We start from the raw sequence: 17,340 nt of genomic DNA, 5'->3' as shown, positions 1-17,340 counted from the left end.
TTGTGGGAGACGTGGAGCGACGCGCCCGCTCGACGTCTACTGTTACAGCAGCCAGAGGTAAACAAACTCGCCGGGCCACCGGGAGCGCAGGCGTCGACTCCGCCGAGGCGACGTTGATATGCAATCCGACGAATGTGCGGCAATTATTGCTCCCGCATGCAAAAAAAGGCGGCGGCGGCGGCTGGGGGGGCAGGAGGGGGATTCCTAAACATCTCTGTTGTTCCTGACACCTATTCCCTACCGGTGACACCGAGGCTGCGGGTCAAGACAGGCAAAGTGAGGAAAAGCGCAGCACGCAGAACTGGGAGTGCGCGCACAACTTTCCGCACGCCACATAAACAGGCACCAGGTTCTAATAAGTGCCCTGTTGACCCCACCGCAGCCCACACGCCACCCCCCTTCAGCCATGTGACTCCCAAGGTATAGCCACTTTATCACATGACCTCACCGCTGCCCTGCGCTCTCTTAATCTGCCCATCTAAAGGAGAAGTCAAATATGCACAAATCCTCTTAGGCCCTTTCCTGGAGGATTGTGTAACCCTGGAAAACTCTCCCCCTCCGTCCTCCCTCTGCAGCGGCGGAGGGGTGTGCATGTGTGTGTGTGTGTGTGCGCGTGTGCGGTGGGGGGGATAGACGAGGGGCTCTGAACCTACCGACTTGGAGCCAAACTGTCTGTGACGGAACAACAAAATACAGAGAGGGGGAGAAGGCTCTCATCAAGGTAAGCTAAGAAGCCTACCTGACCTCCAGGGGAAAGGGCAAGCAAGCGAGTGTGTGTGTATGTGTGTCTGCGTGTGTGTCTGTGTGCGTGCATGCACGTCTAGTCGTCCAGAGAAAGACATAGGGGGGGGGCAATTGGCTGAAAAAAACTGTGATGCTCTGTTGTTGGCCAAACTTACAATTAGCATGCTGATTAAAGCCCGGGAACAAAAGAGGTTGGAATGCAAATGATCGTCCGTCACAACAACCCTAATTAGCCGGTGTCTGTCCAGAGTGGAGACAGCAAGTAAAGAAAGACGAGAGAGACGGGGAGAAAAAAACCCACCAAACTATATATACGACACTGTGGGTTCCTCTGAGTCAAAACCTTAAGTACAGCTGCAAAACGCCCCTGAATCCGCAGAAGCTTTGCAAGAACGGGGAGCACAAAACAAAACAAAACAGCTGAAAAAGAAGAAGAGAGAAGAGGCTGGAATTCTCTCTCCCGACTTTTCCCTCTACCTTTCCTGATGTGACGCAAGCGGCCCCGAGAGAAACAACCCACTTTTCAACACGGTCCCTGCAGCTGTAGCCCCCGTCCTCCCACACGCCGGGGTCACCAACCCGACTCTGGCACTGGAGTTCTTACCCTGAACCGCCACGGAGAGGCACAACAAGAGTCCGTGCGAGTCGCACACCTCGCAGTAAGAAAAACAACAGGCTTTCCATGCTGATGTTAGCGGTTTCCATTCCGTTGATTTACCCATGACTTACACTCGCTCCGTTTGCCCGGGATTTTCGTGACGGATAAATGGCTGGAAATGTTTGTTTCTCTGGAATAAGTTCTGCACTTCTTGCAGAATGGGTTTTGTTTTTTTCAAGTCCGACGGCGTGAAATCTGAAAATTTCCATTTCGTCTGGCGACCACACACTGAGGTGGCATTTTTTCCACGTGAATCAAGACCAGAACTGAGCAGTGGGGGAAACATACCTGGCCGGACCTCTACCTGCTATCGCCCGACAGTTCATTCCCGTCCCCGCCGCTTACCTTCAGGTTCCAGGGTGGCCTCCTCCTCCTTGGTGGCGGTGAGACGCGGCCGCGCCACGCTGACGCTCAGCAGGGAAAGCAGGACGGCGGCCAGCAGCCAGGCCCACGAGGCCATCCCGTTAGTGGGGTCCAGTGCTCCCCATACCCCCCTCTTCCACCTCCGCCTGGACACTGATCCCATCTGAGGGGGTCCGCCCAACCATCAACTGCTGCCGGGTTTGCCCGTCGCTCCGTGGAATTCACCCAATCACCTGGGCTGCAGGGCGAAGGAGGAGGCGGTGGCGATGGCGATGGAGGGGGGGGGAGGGGAGGGGGAAGGTGGGGGGGGGGAAGAAGCGGTGCGTTAGCGTGTGGCAAACAACCGTCTGATGTCACACGACTTGTTACTTAGCGTCACACTTGATCTTTCAGCAGGTGGAGAGAAAATAAAATCCAGGGAGAGGAACTCAGGCTTTCAAAATGCTGTCAAACAAGCTGTGGCAGACATACCAAAGCCGTGAGGCACCAGCTGCAACAACACAACCAACCTGCATCGGACTTTGCTCCTCATCTGTAATTAGGTGCAAAAAAAAAAAAAAAAAAAAAAAATCTACAGAAACCAATGAAGAGACACGTGGAGATGAGTCTTGATGGAAGCACGTCAGTCTCACTGCTGATAATGACACTGACACTACCAATAACGAGCTCAAGGATGTGGCGTTCTCATGCAACAATCGGAGAAATGTGTTTTTAATGCACCTGCATCGTTCTAATGCAGGAGTAATGATGATCTTTTCATAATTTTCAGGGCGGGAAAACGGTGCAGTAAGCCTTAATATGCTTTCGTAAAAACACAATAATGAACACATCCCTCAATGTGGCCCTCGCCTCGTTTCATTCCGAGCGCAACAGATGCGCCAGACCTGTTGCCCGCGCAACTGCCTGTGTTAATTGCTTTCGCAATTCGCTCTTATTGCGTTCCCGTGACTTGATTATGAAACCTGGGGGAGCTTAATTGGAATTCAATATTGCAACGTTGGGACACGAGCGCCGATCTGCTTTAGCCAGACATCTGCGGCTCGACCACGCTTTAGTGTCCCACGAGGTTCGGCGCAGTCACGCATCCTTGCGCACTTTTCGCATCCAGCTGCGCGCATCGATTGGATGAGGTTTGGCTTAGACGGCGTCAACCTGGCAAAGACGCGGTCCAATTTGTGTTTAATTCGCCCTTCGGGGGGGCCCGGCAGAGAAAGTTGCGAGCAATGATTCACATAAACAACTTCCAATCCTCGTGGGAGAAAGGGACGTGTCTTCATTAATTAATTTAGCTTGAAGGCGATTATTTATATTTTTTTTTTTTTTTTTTTTTTAAATGCTCCACACGAGAGTGAATAAGTAAAGTAGGATAAAGATCAGCACGAAAGCGAATAAATACAGGCACAAGTTCATCAAGAAACGGCCAGTTGTTGAATCTGAAAGTTTCATCGAATACCAAACAACGCTGAAACACAATTATGCTGTACGGGGGTTTTATCGTATGCCGCCTTAATTTACACCTGCAGGATGAAAATGTGGGGGTGAGACGACTGATCGCTCTGGTTTGCTCTCCACGAAAACATCTTTTGCTGACACGGCTGCCACCAGCCGTCATTTCAAGCAGCCTCTGAATGACAATACCTGCGCACTGATAGAATTCCCATTGAAATTCAAATCAGTTGGCTTTTTTTTTTTTCTTTTTTTTTTTTTTTGCACAATGGGGGCTCATTTAGAGCTGCTCAGTGATTTAAGGCTCGGGCACCAAGGAAGGGAGAAAACAACTGCGGTCACGGGGATAATTGGCACCATAAATGCAACGTAGAAAATTAAGCAAAGTAATAAATAACCAGGACACTTGTTAATGGGCCCCAGACTGAGGACGCAAGGTGCTGCATGGCCCCTTCGCCCTCCAGGAATCAACCACGATCGCTCCGAGTTCAGCAGGAATGAAGACAAAAGGAATTAAAAAAAAAAAAAAATTAAAAACTCAAATGCGGTTTTCGTTTTTTTTTATGATTTTGATGGCTATTTTGAAACAAATCGTGCAGGTTATGTGGGAGGGGAAAAAATGTTGAATAAATAGGATTTCAAGAAAATTTCAGATTTGAGTAGTAAAATAATTGAAATTCTGTTCTGCAGCCGAAAAATAACGAGTGCCTTAAAATGTGCACAGCACTGCATCAATCTCTTTGACCGTTTGTCAGGTCAGCCCAGAAAAAAGAAAAAAAATCAACTAACGACGCTGACAGTTTCAATTCTGAGAACCTTCGAAAGCAAATACTTACCAGGGAAGAGGAATAGAATCGTGGCGATCTCTGTTTTGGCATGCACAGATAAGGGAAGAGAGTGCATTAGCCGAATCCACAGGGAGGAACGTCTGCAACTCCACAATGCAGCAAAAAGAGAGAGAGAGAGAGAGCGCGAGCGAAGGAGAGAAAACTACGAGGAGCGGCTCTTTTAGTTTACAATTCCACAGTCAGCCGGCGTCGAGTCAGATCGGAGGATAAATCCCACACTTGAACATGCAGCGTAGTCCGGAGATCCGAGATTTCACGCGTTTATCCTTCCAGAAAACGACGAGCTCGGCAAACCATCGCGACGCGGTCCACGAGAAAACTTTTCCTTCCCCCCGCGTCACCAACTTTCTTCCAGGGCGCAAAACATGCCCGAGTGTTCTCTCCGCAGCGCACTTGTCAACTTAAAAAGAGAAAGAAAAAAAACAAAAACAACAACAGGGGGAGTTGGGGGGGGGAAACAGAAAGTTCGCCGCCTCCGCGGGCTCGGAATGCGGGTTTCTAAAAAGTGCGAGGAGGGGACAGCTGCCCGGTGCGAAGCGTCATAAAATCCATCAGCGGGACTCCGGCTCCGTCTTTTCTGCGTCTCTCCGCCGTCTTCTGCCGACTGTCCGCGCACAGTTTCTCAGACGCTTTGTCAGGTTTGCTGCCTGTGTTTTTTTTTTTTTTTTCCTCCTCCTCCTCCTCCTCCCCCTTCTCCTTACGTCTCCACACACTGCCCTCCTCCTCCTTCGCTCCGGTGGGTGTCATTCCCCCCTCCAAGCACCCCGAGTGTAATTGGAGCCGCTTCCTGGCCGCAGTGCCTTTGGGCCCTGCCTCACTCCGCCCATCAACGCTGCGGCGCGCAAACACACACACACACACACACGCGCGCGCGAGCGCGCGCGCGCAGCCGTCCCGCCGCGCGTTCGACGCGCTTGGCTCCAAAACTCGGCCCCCAGCTCCGCACCGCCCCGCTCCACTCCGCAGCCCGGAGTCTGCTGGCCGCCGTAACAACGCCCCTCTGTGGCCAAGGCGCTACATCTGCGGGGAAAATACACCGGCGGCAACTCAACGTGTCCATGCACTGATTTTTATTTATTTATTTATTTATTTATTTATTTATTTATTTATTTCGATTTGGATTGATGCAGAGAGGAGTGCGTGAAAACAGGAATGATATACAATCGGCTTTTGGGAACTATTTGCATTCAGTTTTTTTTTTTTTTATTTATTATTATTATTTTTTTATTAAAAATACTAGCAAGAGATAATGAGGATCTTTTCTAAGTGGTGACACAATGAACACATTTGAGCAAACTACCGTTAAAAAAAAACATATGTTGCCCCTTGAATGCGTTTTGTTTTACTTTACCAAATGAAACTGTCAACAGTCCTGGGCAGTGCTGTTGGGATTACTCCATAAAAGTAATCCAATTACTGATTACGCCTTAAAAAGTAGTCGAATTACTTCTTTAACTACTTTGTTTCATAAGTAATCAATTACTGATTACTGATTACTTTAGTTTTTAAAAAAAGATGAAGTACCAGTTGGTCAGTGCTTTGGAATGAACTTTACAAAGTGACAATTTTGCAATTCCAAATATTGCCTCTGAATGAATGTTTTCTCTCTGAACACAAACTGCACATTTCACAGAACAAACTGATGTAGAGCACTGGTGGCCCAAATTGTTGAAATAATCTGCGGCATTGTTGTTTTTGGTCGTTTTTGTCATTTTGTGGATAATAAGACATTTTTAGCTTGCAAGATATTTCAGAAAAGTAATGGAATCGTTACTTGATAAAGTAACCATGATATCATTACCAGTTTTGTCACAGTAATCCCGTTGCATTACTCCATTATTTCAAAAGTCGTTTAATTACAGTAGTGGATTACTTAGTAATAGATTACTCACCAACACTGGTCCTGGATGATGCAAAATTCACTGACCATTATTTTCTACCTATATTCGCCTTCCAACCTGTGAAAGGAAATGTGGACATTTCACTTCTTTTTCATCTTTCAATGTTTTGCATATAAGCTTGAAGTCAGGAAAATCAGCCCACTGCAACATCACAAAGGGCACTGACACCTCATTGGTGGAAACATCCTCAGCCAGGTGTTTCTTCCATCCTCTGTGGTCACCTTAATTTTAGGCATGGACGCTAAAACCTGCTGATTATGCGAAGATGGGCATGTGATGGGATCTTTATCAACAAAGCACATATACCGGGCAGTTAAAGATACAAACATACATGAGAAATAGATCAGCTATTGTCAACAATCAGCAACCATTACTTTAGATGGCAACTGAGAGTTGACGAGTCAAATGTTCCACCAAAAGTCAGTCAGCATAACCCATGGAGTCTGCCAGGTTTGTGCGACACAGGTCTGCTGACAGCTCAGGCATACACCATCTGGCTCTCACACAGGTGCACATTACATAAATAGTTGTCAAGCAAGTTGGGTTTTTTTTTCCCAGCCACTCCTTTAAACAGATGAGCAGCATGCATGTGATTAAACAGAGAGGAGCACATTTCCCTGAATTCTTTTCACTAATTGGTCAGTTATCTAAAGGACATATAAGTCGGTATTAACTGTAGAATAATATAATTTGACTTTTAGGGATGGAAGGTGACGGAGGTGGGGTGGCATTTCCAAACAGCAGTGAACTCAGCAGCTAAAATGTAAAAATGTGCAACTGCATTTTGAGTGTTTAGTTCACTTCTGCAGCAAAATGTATGCCAGAACTTTTCCCCAATCTTTACAAATAGGTTATAATCAGAGAATAAGCTACTACTGAGCATGTCCCTTTGGTCCACACCATATACACTGACTTCAATAACATTTAAAGATGTTCTCTTTGTGTGATAAACAAATGTTAAAACACAATTTTAATCATATTAATGACTCTATGAAAATGCCAGTCAGCACCGCAGTGTAACCTTAATTTAAAGTCTGTCTTATCAACTTCAAGGAGAAGCAGCACTGTCAGTGTGTCCTTCGCATTGGCTTTTCAAACAACCTCCTGTCGATTGTGACCAGTGTTGTTGGAATTTCTCCATAAAAGTAATCCAACTACTGATTACTCCTTTAAAAGTAATCTAATTACTTCTTTAACTACTTCATTTCATAAGTAATCAATTACAAATTACTAATAACTTTAGTTAAAAAAAGATACCAGTACCAGTTGAGAACGTCTTGTTTCCTGCACAGAGCGTACAACCAACCACAATATTCTTCGATTTAGACGAGATGAACTCAAAATTATGTTTGTATTTCCAGCTACAAACACAATCGCTGTTTTTTTCCTTTTGTCGCCGCCATGCTTGTTTTGGCGCATATCAATAACTTTGCATGCACGGCTGTATCATCAATTGGCGACAATGTTGTTTTTGGTTGTTTGTCTAAATTTCAGACATTTTGTGGATAATAAGACATTTTTAGCTTGCAAAATATTTCAGAAAAGTAATGGAATCGTGTCGGGCGACACGGTGGCGCAGTGGTTAGCGCTGCCGCCTCACAGCAAGAAGGTTGTGGGTTCAATTCCGGGCCTGGGACCTTTCTGTGTGGAGTTTGCATGTTCTCCCTGTGTCTGTGTGGGTTCTCTCCGGGTTCTCCGGCTTCCTCCCACAGTCCAAAAACATGCATGTGAGGTCAATTGAACATTCTAAATTGTTCATAGGTGTGCATGTGAGTGTGAATGGTTGTTTGCTTCTATGTGTCCCTGCGATGAACTGGTGACTTGTCCAGGGTGTCACCCTGCCTTCACCCTATGAGCTGGGATAGGCTCCAGCAGACCCCTGTGACCCTGAGCTCAGGAATAAGCGGGTATGGAAGATTAATAATGGAATCGTCACTTGATAAAGTAATGATGATATAATTACAAGTTTTGCCGCAGTAATCCCATTACATTAGTACCACCACTAGTGGATTACTTAGTAATAGATTACTTGCCAACACTGATTGTGACAAACCCAGGAAAAGGAAAATGTTTTTGCTTTCCTCTCTGGTATTAAGCAGAGTTTATTTCAATGCAGAATATTTCACTTTGGCACGGTGCAGCGATGTGCGGCTAGCATCTCACCTTGCACCAATAGGATGCTTTGAGCTGTTGCTGCCTGCCTGAACTGACTATCTGAATAACTTGCTCGGATTTGGAAGGCAGTTTCTCAAATCACCTTCTGATTCTTTTTAAAATGGCTCTCCCTCTTTCAAATCCTTTGTATTGCCTTTTTTTCCATGGCTTTTTTTTGGGGGGGTCATAAAAATTTTTTACAGCAAAATCTTCTGACTGATGTGGAACCGAACGGCTCTGTAATGGGCCGAGGTCTAATCAATCGTGCTGCGGGCATTATGCGAGTAATAAATGAGTGGGCTGCTGACAGTGTGAATGCAAACGAGCAGCGAAGGCATGACGGCAGCGCGAACAAAGGCAAGACGTAGACGCGGTCTCCCTCTGAAGTGGTGCATCGCTGCAGACATTAGGAGTTGCTGAGGTTCATAACTTTCCTGCCGGTGAACAGATCTGTCCAAGTCTACCGGGGAGGGGGGGAGGGACTGCAAGCAGCTCCCCCGCAGCTCGTCCCCCACTGCTTCAAGCTGTCTCCTGCATTGGTTCAGGCATTCAAGCCTTCTGAAAGAGACACAGGGGAGGGTGGAAGACTCTAATCTCTGCTGGACTTTTTACTTTTTAATTTTTTTCTCTCACTTCCACTCTCTGAAGCCCCTTTCTCTGTCGTAAAAAAAAAAAAAGGAAAGGAGTGAGGAAAAACTCTCCCATTCAGTTAGAAAAGAGGCACTAACGAGTCTTTGGGTTTCTCTCTCTCTCTCTCTCTCTCTCTCTCTCTCTCTCTCTCTCTCTCTCTCTCTCTCTCTCTCTCTTTCTGCAGAGGTGAAGGTTTGCCTGTGAATGGAGAGGCTCTGCGGCTGTTTTCCCTCTCCTCTCCCATCTCTGCCTCCACCAGTAAAGCCGTCAGAGGACGGCGCGGCTGACAGGTTGGCAGGAAATGAAGAGGGTGCGAGAGGTGAGGAAGGAGTTTGACTCATTTTTCAAGAGAGGCACAAAATAGCTCCCCGCTGTTTCTCCCTCTCGCCGTGTCTCTTTCCTCCCACCGTACGCACTATTTACAACAGCCCAATTTATTTTCCAGCGCTCCGGCGTCCCTCATTTGAATGAAGCCTTCATCAGGCTGAGAACTGGGTGGACTCTGTGCCCTCGCGCCACGGTGTCCATCATCCTGTCATCGTCTCCCCCCCCCCCCCCCCCCTCACCCCCCATCTCTCTACATCCTCCATCTTTTCTTCGATTGTCTTCAAACCCTCCCGGCGTCGGTTGCTCACGGTGTTGGGAGTTATGGGACATATTGAGAGGAACAGAGAAGCGAGGGAACCAGCGGCGCGCCATCAGTATCTTTGATCACAATAGTGATTTCCGCCTCATCAGGCAGGCAGTTAAGGAGCCGGTTCGCTAACAACTGCGTGCTCCCCTCGAGTAACATCAAGGCGTGGAAGCACACCGGTCATTAAGAGGCCTGTTGCTATGCAAATGTGAATTGCTGTTAATGTGAGTGAATCAATAATGAGCTGTTACCTCCCTTTGTCTGCGAAGCTGCTAATTGGTTCGCCTAAGTGCTTTGCGGCCGCTTCAGCCAGAAGGTGTGATCTTCACTGTGCAGAGTGATGTTACCAAGAAGCAATCATTTCTTTGCAATGCATGAAAAAAAAAAAAAAAACAGTTCAAGAGAAAAAAAAAAGTTTTCCATCCAGGAATGGCAACATCAATGTAAAACACTAAGAAAAAGCAAGCAGAGGAGGGGGATTAAATTAGTTTCCTTATTTATTCTTACACTCACAGATGAAGGCAATGCAACTGAATGCAACTTTTAGAGGAAATATCACTTTTTAAAATTCAAATAATACATTTATTTCAGTCGAGTAGAAAGAAAGTCTACGTATGTTTGTTGAAGGTCCAAGAGCTTGACTGAGTATCAGCGACAATCAAAAAGGGGGAGGGGCTTAATAAAAAGCGGTTTTGAAGTCCTTCAGGGTATTTTTGCAGGCAGCTGCAGCCAATAAAAATAAATCCTCCTATCCCTACATAGCTGTATGGCAACACTTAAAACACGCTTCCAGTAGACCCAGTCGACCGTTCTATTTGAAATGGCAAAAATATACATGTGCATATTTATATTTTCATACTCAACGTCCGAACACGAAGCGTCCGTGCACTGAACTGGGGCCCAGAGTGAGAGAAAAAAAAAATCCCACCCTGTGATTGGAACGCACGCCAAACTGTGCAGAACCCGAGTACAAAGCAGACTTGTTCTCTTTTGAAGGCCACTCTTTCTTCTTCCTTGAGGGTGCTGCTGTTAATCATGAATGGCAGTGATGTGTTTTTATAACTTCACTGTGCCAAATCCTACAGATACCAGATTTATCTCCCAGTATATCACTGACACAGTATAATTAAAACAAACGTGGCTGAGTCACATCCTGTGCAAAATATGAAACAAATGCAGAGAGCGCTGCATGCGCTCTGTGTGTGTGTGTGTGTGTGTGTGTGTGTGTGTGTGTGTGTGTGTGTGTGTGTGGTGGAGAGGGTGGGGGTTAGGGGGGTGGGATTGGCGAGAGAAGTAAGAAATAGGCGCATGCCTCGGGGTCTAATTCAAACCATATAGTGTGGCTTCTCCGCAGCCATGTGGCGGTGTCAGATGACCCTGACCGAAAGTGCGAGAGAGGAAAGTTTGGTCTGCAAAGACAGACATTTGCCGCAGTGTTCCCGAAAACCGCGCTTGAAAATGGCCAAGATGGTTGAAAAGGAAACTTTAATCCCCATCGCTCAGGCCCCTCTGGACGTATCTTCTGCCTGGGGGGCCCCCGGCCCTCCGCCGCTGAAACCTCCCTCCTTTCTGCCCGACGTGAATCATCTCACGCAGCTTCTCCGCTTTTAACTCAGGCGGCGCGGCCCCCATAAGTCAGCGGGTCTCCCTCCTTGCCGTCACCGATACGCCGTAATGGCCTGATCTGAGCAGCCGGGCCCCCGCGCCGTCCTCTCCTCCCCCTCAGCAGGTAACAGAGGGCAGGGACAGTGGGAGAGAATGGAGGGGGAGTGGAGGTTCCAATCATCCAGATTCCTCACATGTTTCCAGCTCGCGACTCCAAGAGTGTTTGAAATAGCTGGGATGCCTGCAGATTGGGCCGGCGACGCCGCTCAGCTGAAAGGAGGGGGCACGGAGGGGGCACGGAGGGGGCGGCAGGGAAACAAGTGAAGTTTTTAGCGCAGAGCTGGCGTGGGAGTTCAACGGTTTGGAAGTTTTGTGGGAGTTTTGCGGGAGTTTTGTAAGTGAGAGGGTGCTGGCACGTGTAGCGGGACGGAAGAGCCATTTCACACATCCGTCTGGTAAAGAGCCCATTGAAAGTATTTTGAAACGGGTCTGTCAGTCTGTTTTGGTAGAACTGTCTATAGGCAATGCTAGGCTAGCCTCTTTAGCGCCATTTAGGGTCACTTCCTGTAATTCTTCTTCGACTACTTCTGGGCCTTTTCACTGCCTTTACAAACAACCGGTTGAAAAATATTCCGGTTGGAGCTTGACAAGATGGATGAGCCAGGCCGCCGTGAGGCAGCTACCCTGCCTGGTCCCCCGATGGAAGCGCCTGCCACCTCTACCCTGACAGGCACAATCTCGTGAAAAACAGCAGATTACTTTTTCCAGTGCGAAACTCAAAGAGCAGCCGGGCGGAACTCACAGCTTCATTCTTCCTTACCAGGATGACGGATGGGCAGCGCTATTTTTCTCCACCATTTTAAGAGTCACTCACTTTCAAGCCAACGTTTGTTCGCTCCTCCTGTATTCTGCCCTTTCTTCCTCTTCTCCACGGCCGGGCGGGCACACAAGCATTATGCACACACACATACGTACAAACACATTACACAGCTCATTTGCTCCACAGAACAGGTCACTTCAGTCATTCTGGGAGTGACTCATAACATGCTTTGCAAGTCAGGACTTCAGCCTGTGCTGACACAGTAAGAGGCTGGTTTCTCAGCCTGAGCTAATAGTCATTATCGAGGTCAGTACGACATCTCAGTATTCCTTTTCCTTGAAACTCAACATACTGGATATGAGTTGGGATTAATGCAAAGCCAGGCAATGATTAGATCGGCTTACGTTTCCTGCCAAAAAGTCAGAGATCAGAAAGAGACACTGTGTGTCTGGAAAAGCCGGCAGATTTAGTTTCTAGTTTTAAAAGAAAAAAACAGCTACCTAATGTGTTTCTCGGTGAACAGAAAACACTATTAAACTAAAGTTGAAAGTTATGCTTACAGTTTGGATGAGCCTAATGAGATGGCTGAAGAAAAAAGGAAAACAGGCTGAAGAAAGTGTCTCTTTGTTTTCCCAAGGCAAGACAATCAACCTACCAACAGCTGATTAGCCAACACCAAGGTGTCAACAATAACTGTAGTTGTTTGAACAAGCATTTCACCTTTCAAACTGGGTCTTTGAGATAAAGACGTCCCTCATCAAACAAGCAGCTTAATTAAATAAGTTCATTTTTCAAAACCTGACTTGCTCTATGGTTTCGCAATTTTGCTTATAAATTGCTGGCAGTGGATAGACTGATAGGCAGCAGTTAGACATTAACAATGGCTGCAGTCATCCCTGCAGTTCCTCCTTGTGGTGCCACAGGAAGTCAGGTTAAAGTTTACACGGCGTTCCGCAGAGCAAGCATCGGGGTTTTGCGCCGAGAAATGTTTCTGGTGGAGCGCTGCCCACCAAACCAACCGTCTCCGCTGCAGTAAAACAGAAGCGGCGCTGTCTCTCCTGTCTGCATTTCCAGCTCACTTCCCCCGAAAACACTTTTGCTGAAGTTTGCGGGCAGGTGTTTGTTACTGTGCCTGCAATCCATTCTGGGACGAGCGTCTCCCGTCATCAGCCTGATCCGTTGAAAACGTTGCCGCTCGCTATAAGTCAAGTCGGCGCCCAAAGAGGGCGGCTCTCTGGTTAGTGCCCACCCCTCAGACAGAGTCATACATTCCCAGCCTCACCCTACACATAGCTTCACTGTGATTATAGATTGTTGGGGGAATAAATCACTAGGTCAGTGAATGGGCTGTCTGACCTTTGACCCTCCGGGGGCCGAGAAAGGACTCTGCTCTATGTCTTGATGTCATCGGCAGGTCGTTACCACCGCAGCGCTCAACACCTCTGCCATCCCACCACCCCAGCTCCAACCGTCGCGCTGCTATTGGACGGATGACCGCCCCCACTCCCTCCACCGTTTGGCCCCGGTCCCTAAATCACTCCGTGGAGCGTCAGTTATAGACTTGACCTTGCCTCTGCGCTGTTTTCCATTCCCGGCTCCCACATTTAACTCTGTTTATTGTTTCTGTGTGTCCTCCGCTTACTACTGTGTCCAGTGGCAGGGGCGCAATAAATGGGAAGTTCTGGGAGCAGTGAACAATATTGCTCCAAGATGTTTTATTATTTGGTCTCAACACAGTAAAGTAAAAGGTCCTAATTAAACTGAAAATAGTATATAAAGTATAGTGCAGCTGCCCCTGCAGGGTTAGAATACAGGCCCAACGTCTGGCGCGGGCAGCCGTGCTTTCCGCTAATCTATAAAAGAAAGCATTCACCCAGGAGATGTTTAGACATGTGTCAGTGGCCCATCGTGGAAAAAAAAAAAAAAAAAAAGGAAAAGCGTGTCATTCCGGCGAGGTTGACAGGGATTGTTTAAAACGAGACGCCGAGCCACTGAGGCAAAGCATGTGTTTTCTTAAGGGACGGCGAGGTTGAGCCGGGGGTTAACCATTTTGACCGTGAACGCCAATCTGAGGCCTAATTTGAGCTGAGCGGTCTCCCGAGAAGTCACCTTTTCACCAGGGCCCTGACCTTTGACCCCTTCTAGTAGTAGAGAGACGGAGGAGAAATAAGTCTCCTAAAAACATCATCCAAGAGGACTCGTGGACGTATATTTTCGCATTTCGTTTAAAACACAAGTCCCGGCTCATGTTCCCGACAAATTCCCCGTCTGTGCGCATTTCTTAATACCCGCCCCCCCCCCCTCACTGTTTACATGGTTTCGTGTGCTCAGAAACAGAGGGTCGACTGTGAGCAAGCTGGCTCGCCTCAGAGCCTCAGGTTGCAGCATGCCCGCCTCCGGAGCGCAGACTGACAGATTTACATTGTCGTCTCCGAAATGGTTCTGCACTTGCAAGTCCTAATCACTCTGTTGAGACACAGCATCCCCTGAAAAACCCATCTCTCAGCATGGAGCAGTTTCTCCTGCTGCCGCCCCCTCGCCCACAGCAATGACAGAATCCCAGAGCTGTGCAAAGCAGGGTGGATTTTTTTTTTTTTTTTTTTTTTTTTTTAAATGGAAAGAAAAAAAAAACTCCATCTAGGCTTACAAAATAACCAGGTTCTTATTAGTGCACCTGGATAGACTCTGCCGCGGAGCCGAATGCACGTCAAGACAAAAGCCCCTATTGACTAAAGCATTTATAGCAAAGATTATGCCTGCGCCAACACTGGAGACATGCCAGTAAAAGCTCTTTACAACCCGTGCTTCATGTAAACAGACATGTGTGCCTGGACATGTGGCGACTAATGTACACTTCACTTCGCCTCCTTGAATAACTGCACAGTACAAATAAATTAATCAGGCCGGGCGCTACACTTCCTTTCAAAGCTCTTAGCAGTTTGGGGTCCCCGTTGGTGCGTTTTCCATCAATCACGAGCCGATCACTCAGGAGAAATGAGCCGAGGCCAGAAGTGTTCCAACAAGCAAAAGATTGATGTGGTTTTGTGAATGGTGAATGTGCAACAGTAAAGTATGAGAGAAGAGCATTAAAAAAATCAAAACTGATTTTGATTGTAGAAAGCAGACGTCTGGCTACGTCAGGGTTCCATCCTGATAATATGTGCACAGGGTGGAACCTGTGGCCTTAGTGAAAGTGATTAATGACTTAACAAATAGTGTGCATGTTGATTTAGGGCACTTATTTTGAAGTAGGTCTTAATTAATTAGGCAGAGCTTCAGTCACTGCAAAGTAAGTGATTTAAATATACACGGCTAAGTTTTCAGCACCTTTACAGAATGAGTACCCATGTCTAATTATTCTGTCTGGCAGCAGGCAATTCTGCCGGTCTGAATAGAAAATAATCCCCTTACTCAAAGAGCAATTTATTATAAAAAAAATTAACTCACCAATCTACTACATGTCTTCAAAACAATTTATTTAAATTGAGCCTACTTGGTTGAACAGACAAGCACAGTATTCATCTTTCCCCTTTGTGCATGCAAGTGATAATGTAAACTGCCAGTGTAAACAATGAGTCGCGAATATGTTTTTTTTCTCACAATTAGCTGACGTGTGTGAGAGAGCCATAAAAAATCCACCGTCCCAGGCTGGAACGGAGTGTTTTCTGTAATTAATGGTGGAGCCGCTGCAGCGCGGCACTGTGGGAAAACCTCAGCGTGTAATTACTGTAACAGCGAAAGTCGAGCAGACACACCTTGTAAAACGATCCCTGGCAATCCCGGCGTTCACAACTCAAAACGCCACTCCCTTGTCTCTGGATCTGACTTGGGGGCCCTTTGGCCATGAGCGTCGCAAGAGAAAGAACACCCCCCCCCCGCCCACCCTCCACACACACACACACCCTCTGCACACCCACTCCAGCACGAGCTGTCACCCCTTTAGTGTGTCACCGTAATTCACAGTGACTTAGAACTACTGTCATTCCAGCACACTACCCATGATCCCTCAGTGAGGGGTGGCTGCTTGGGGGGCAAGACAAGAGGCAGGCTGTGACATTAGAGGCTGAAGAGGGCACAGGGGTAGGGAGACCAGAATGAAGGGGGCCAAAGGGGAGGAAACCCTATTGTCATGTATATATCCACCTATCTGTCGTGTTTGTTGCTCAAAATGGTATTTTCCAATCCGACCTACTCCATGATAACACTCTGCGGTTACACCTCAGAAATGAGCCAGAAATCCTCGTGTGTCACGTGGCTGCTGTTATTCCAAGAGGCCACAATGGGACGAGGCAATCAATATGCTCCTGTCAGAGAGCAGGAGGAGGAGGGAGAGAAATAGTAGGCCGATGACCTCTGACCTCGGTGCGGTGGCGGAGGGAACGGCGGCGGTGGAGTGAGGGGCGACGGTTTCTGTTTCACACCCCTTCTCACATTCGCCGCTCGGCCCGAGGTGTCGCACAAGTGTGAGGAGCATTTTCAGTCCCCGGGAGGCTTTAGGTGTTGAAAAAAGTGGCCCAAATAAAAAAAAAAAAAGCCAAATAGGGAAATGGAGGGAAACCGGAGCGAAGGGAAGAATACCAATAAGTAGAGAAATAAATGAAATGGAAGCAGAGGGGGGGAGGGGAGGAGACCTGGAGGAGGAAGGCAGGAAGAAAGGAGAAAAGGGGACCCGAGGTTCCGCCGCAGACGAGGCATAAATCAAAGGGAGCCGTGAAAACACACCACCTCTGAGCTCTGTGTTTTCGGCTCTCCAGGCGAGGGGCCAAAACTGCCCTCTCACGCAGGGAGCGAGAGTCCCTCGTGAGTCTTGATGTGCTAATAGAGCCGCTGATCACTTGTTGTTGCGCCAGCGTTACCCAGAAGAGCCAAATCAATCACCGAGTAAACATTAACCACGCCGCGCCAGGCCAGAGGGCGGGAAAGTCTTTCAAGGCAGGAGGGGGGGGGGAGAAAAATGGAAAAGAAAGGATTCACACACACACGGCCGGCCAGTAGAAATGTCCTTAACCTTTTGATCAGGAGTTCCCACAGTATGTGAGTGAGCCGCTAGGCAAATATTTACAAGGTGTGTGAGTGGCGTGCTTTTTGATCGAGCGACCCGCTAGCTCGCTGGCTTTTCAGGCATGTTCAGTCAATACGAGGAAACTGTGCAACTATGACTCCACGAAAGTGGTCACGAGTTGCTGACATCTTTTAGAAACTACATTCACTGAATGAGTGTCTTAAAAAAAAAAACACCAAAAATAAAAACCTTATTGGCACAACAAATAGGTTAATCATTAATTGATATAGATTAATCTAATTCTATTTTGGGTGGATTGTAACATCAAAATTCAAAATGTCAGGGTCAGAGTTTGGTCTAGTAACTCAGTTAGAAACTTAATTTTTTTAAAGAGGTACATTTATCAAAATGCACAAACTTTAACTTCCAAATTGTAAACAAATTCAACTGTGATCGCACCGTAAACAGGCAGTTGGATGGAAATCCACACAGCGAATGAGATTATTAATTACGCAAGAATCCTCATAAGTGGTGA

General features: G+C 47.3%; 1 protein-coding gene across 6 annotated transcripts in view; it reads right to left on the bottom strand.

The window, feature by feature from the left end:
* Nucleotides 1–2,003, bottom strand: part of fgfr2 (fibroblast growth factor receptor 2) — a 38,308-nt gene extending 36,305 nt beyond the window's left edge. For all 6 annotated transcript variants that reach the window (XM_076019049.1, XM_076019050.1, XM_076019047.1 and 3 more), the window contains exon 1: nt 1,748–2,003. In XM_076019049.1, coding sequence (XP_075875164.1) covers nt 1,748–1,928 — 181 coding nt within the window. In that variant the 5' untranslated portion in view covers nt 1,929–2,003. The remainder of the gene's footprint in view (nt 1–1,747) is intronic.
* Nucleotides 2,004–17,340: the final 15,337 nt, after the last annotated feature.

Source organism: Nelusetta ayraudi, unplaced genomic scaffold, assembly GCF_046127955.1.
Source record: "Nelusetta ayraudi isolate G7.1 ecotype Tasmania unplaced genomic scaffold, CSIRO-AGI_Nayr_v1 ptg000008l, whole genome shotgun sequence".
Classification (NCBI taxonomy): domain Eukaryota; kingdom Metazoa; phylum Chordata; class Actinopteri; order Tetraodontiformes; family Monacanthidae; genus Nelusetta; species Nelusetta ayraudi.
This window is presented reverse-complemented; position numbering and strand designations above follow the sequence as displayed.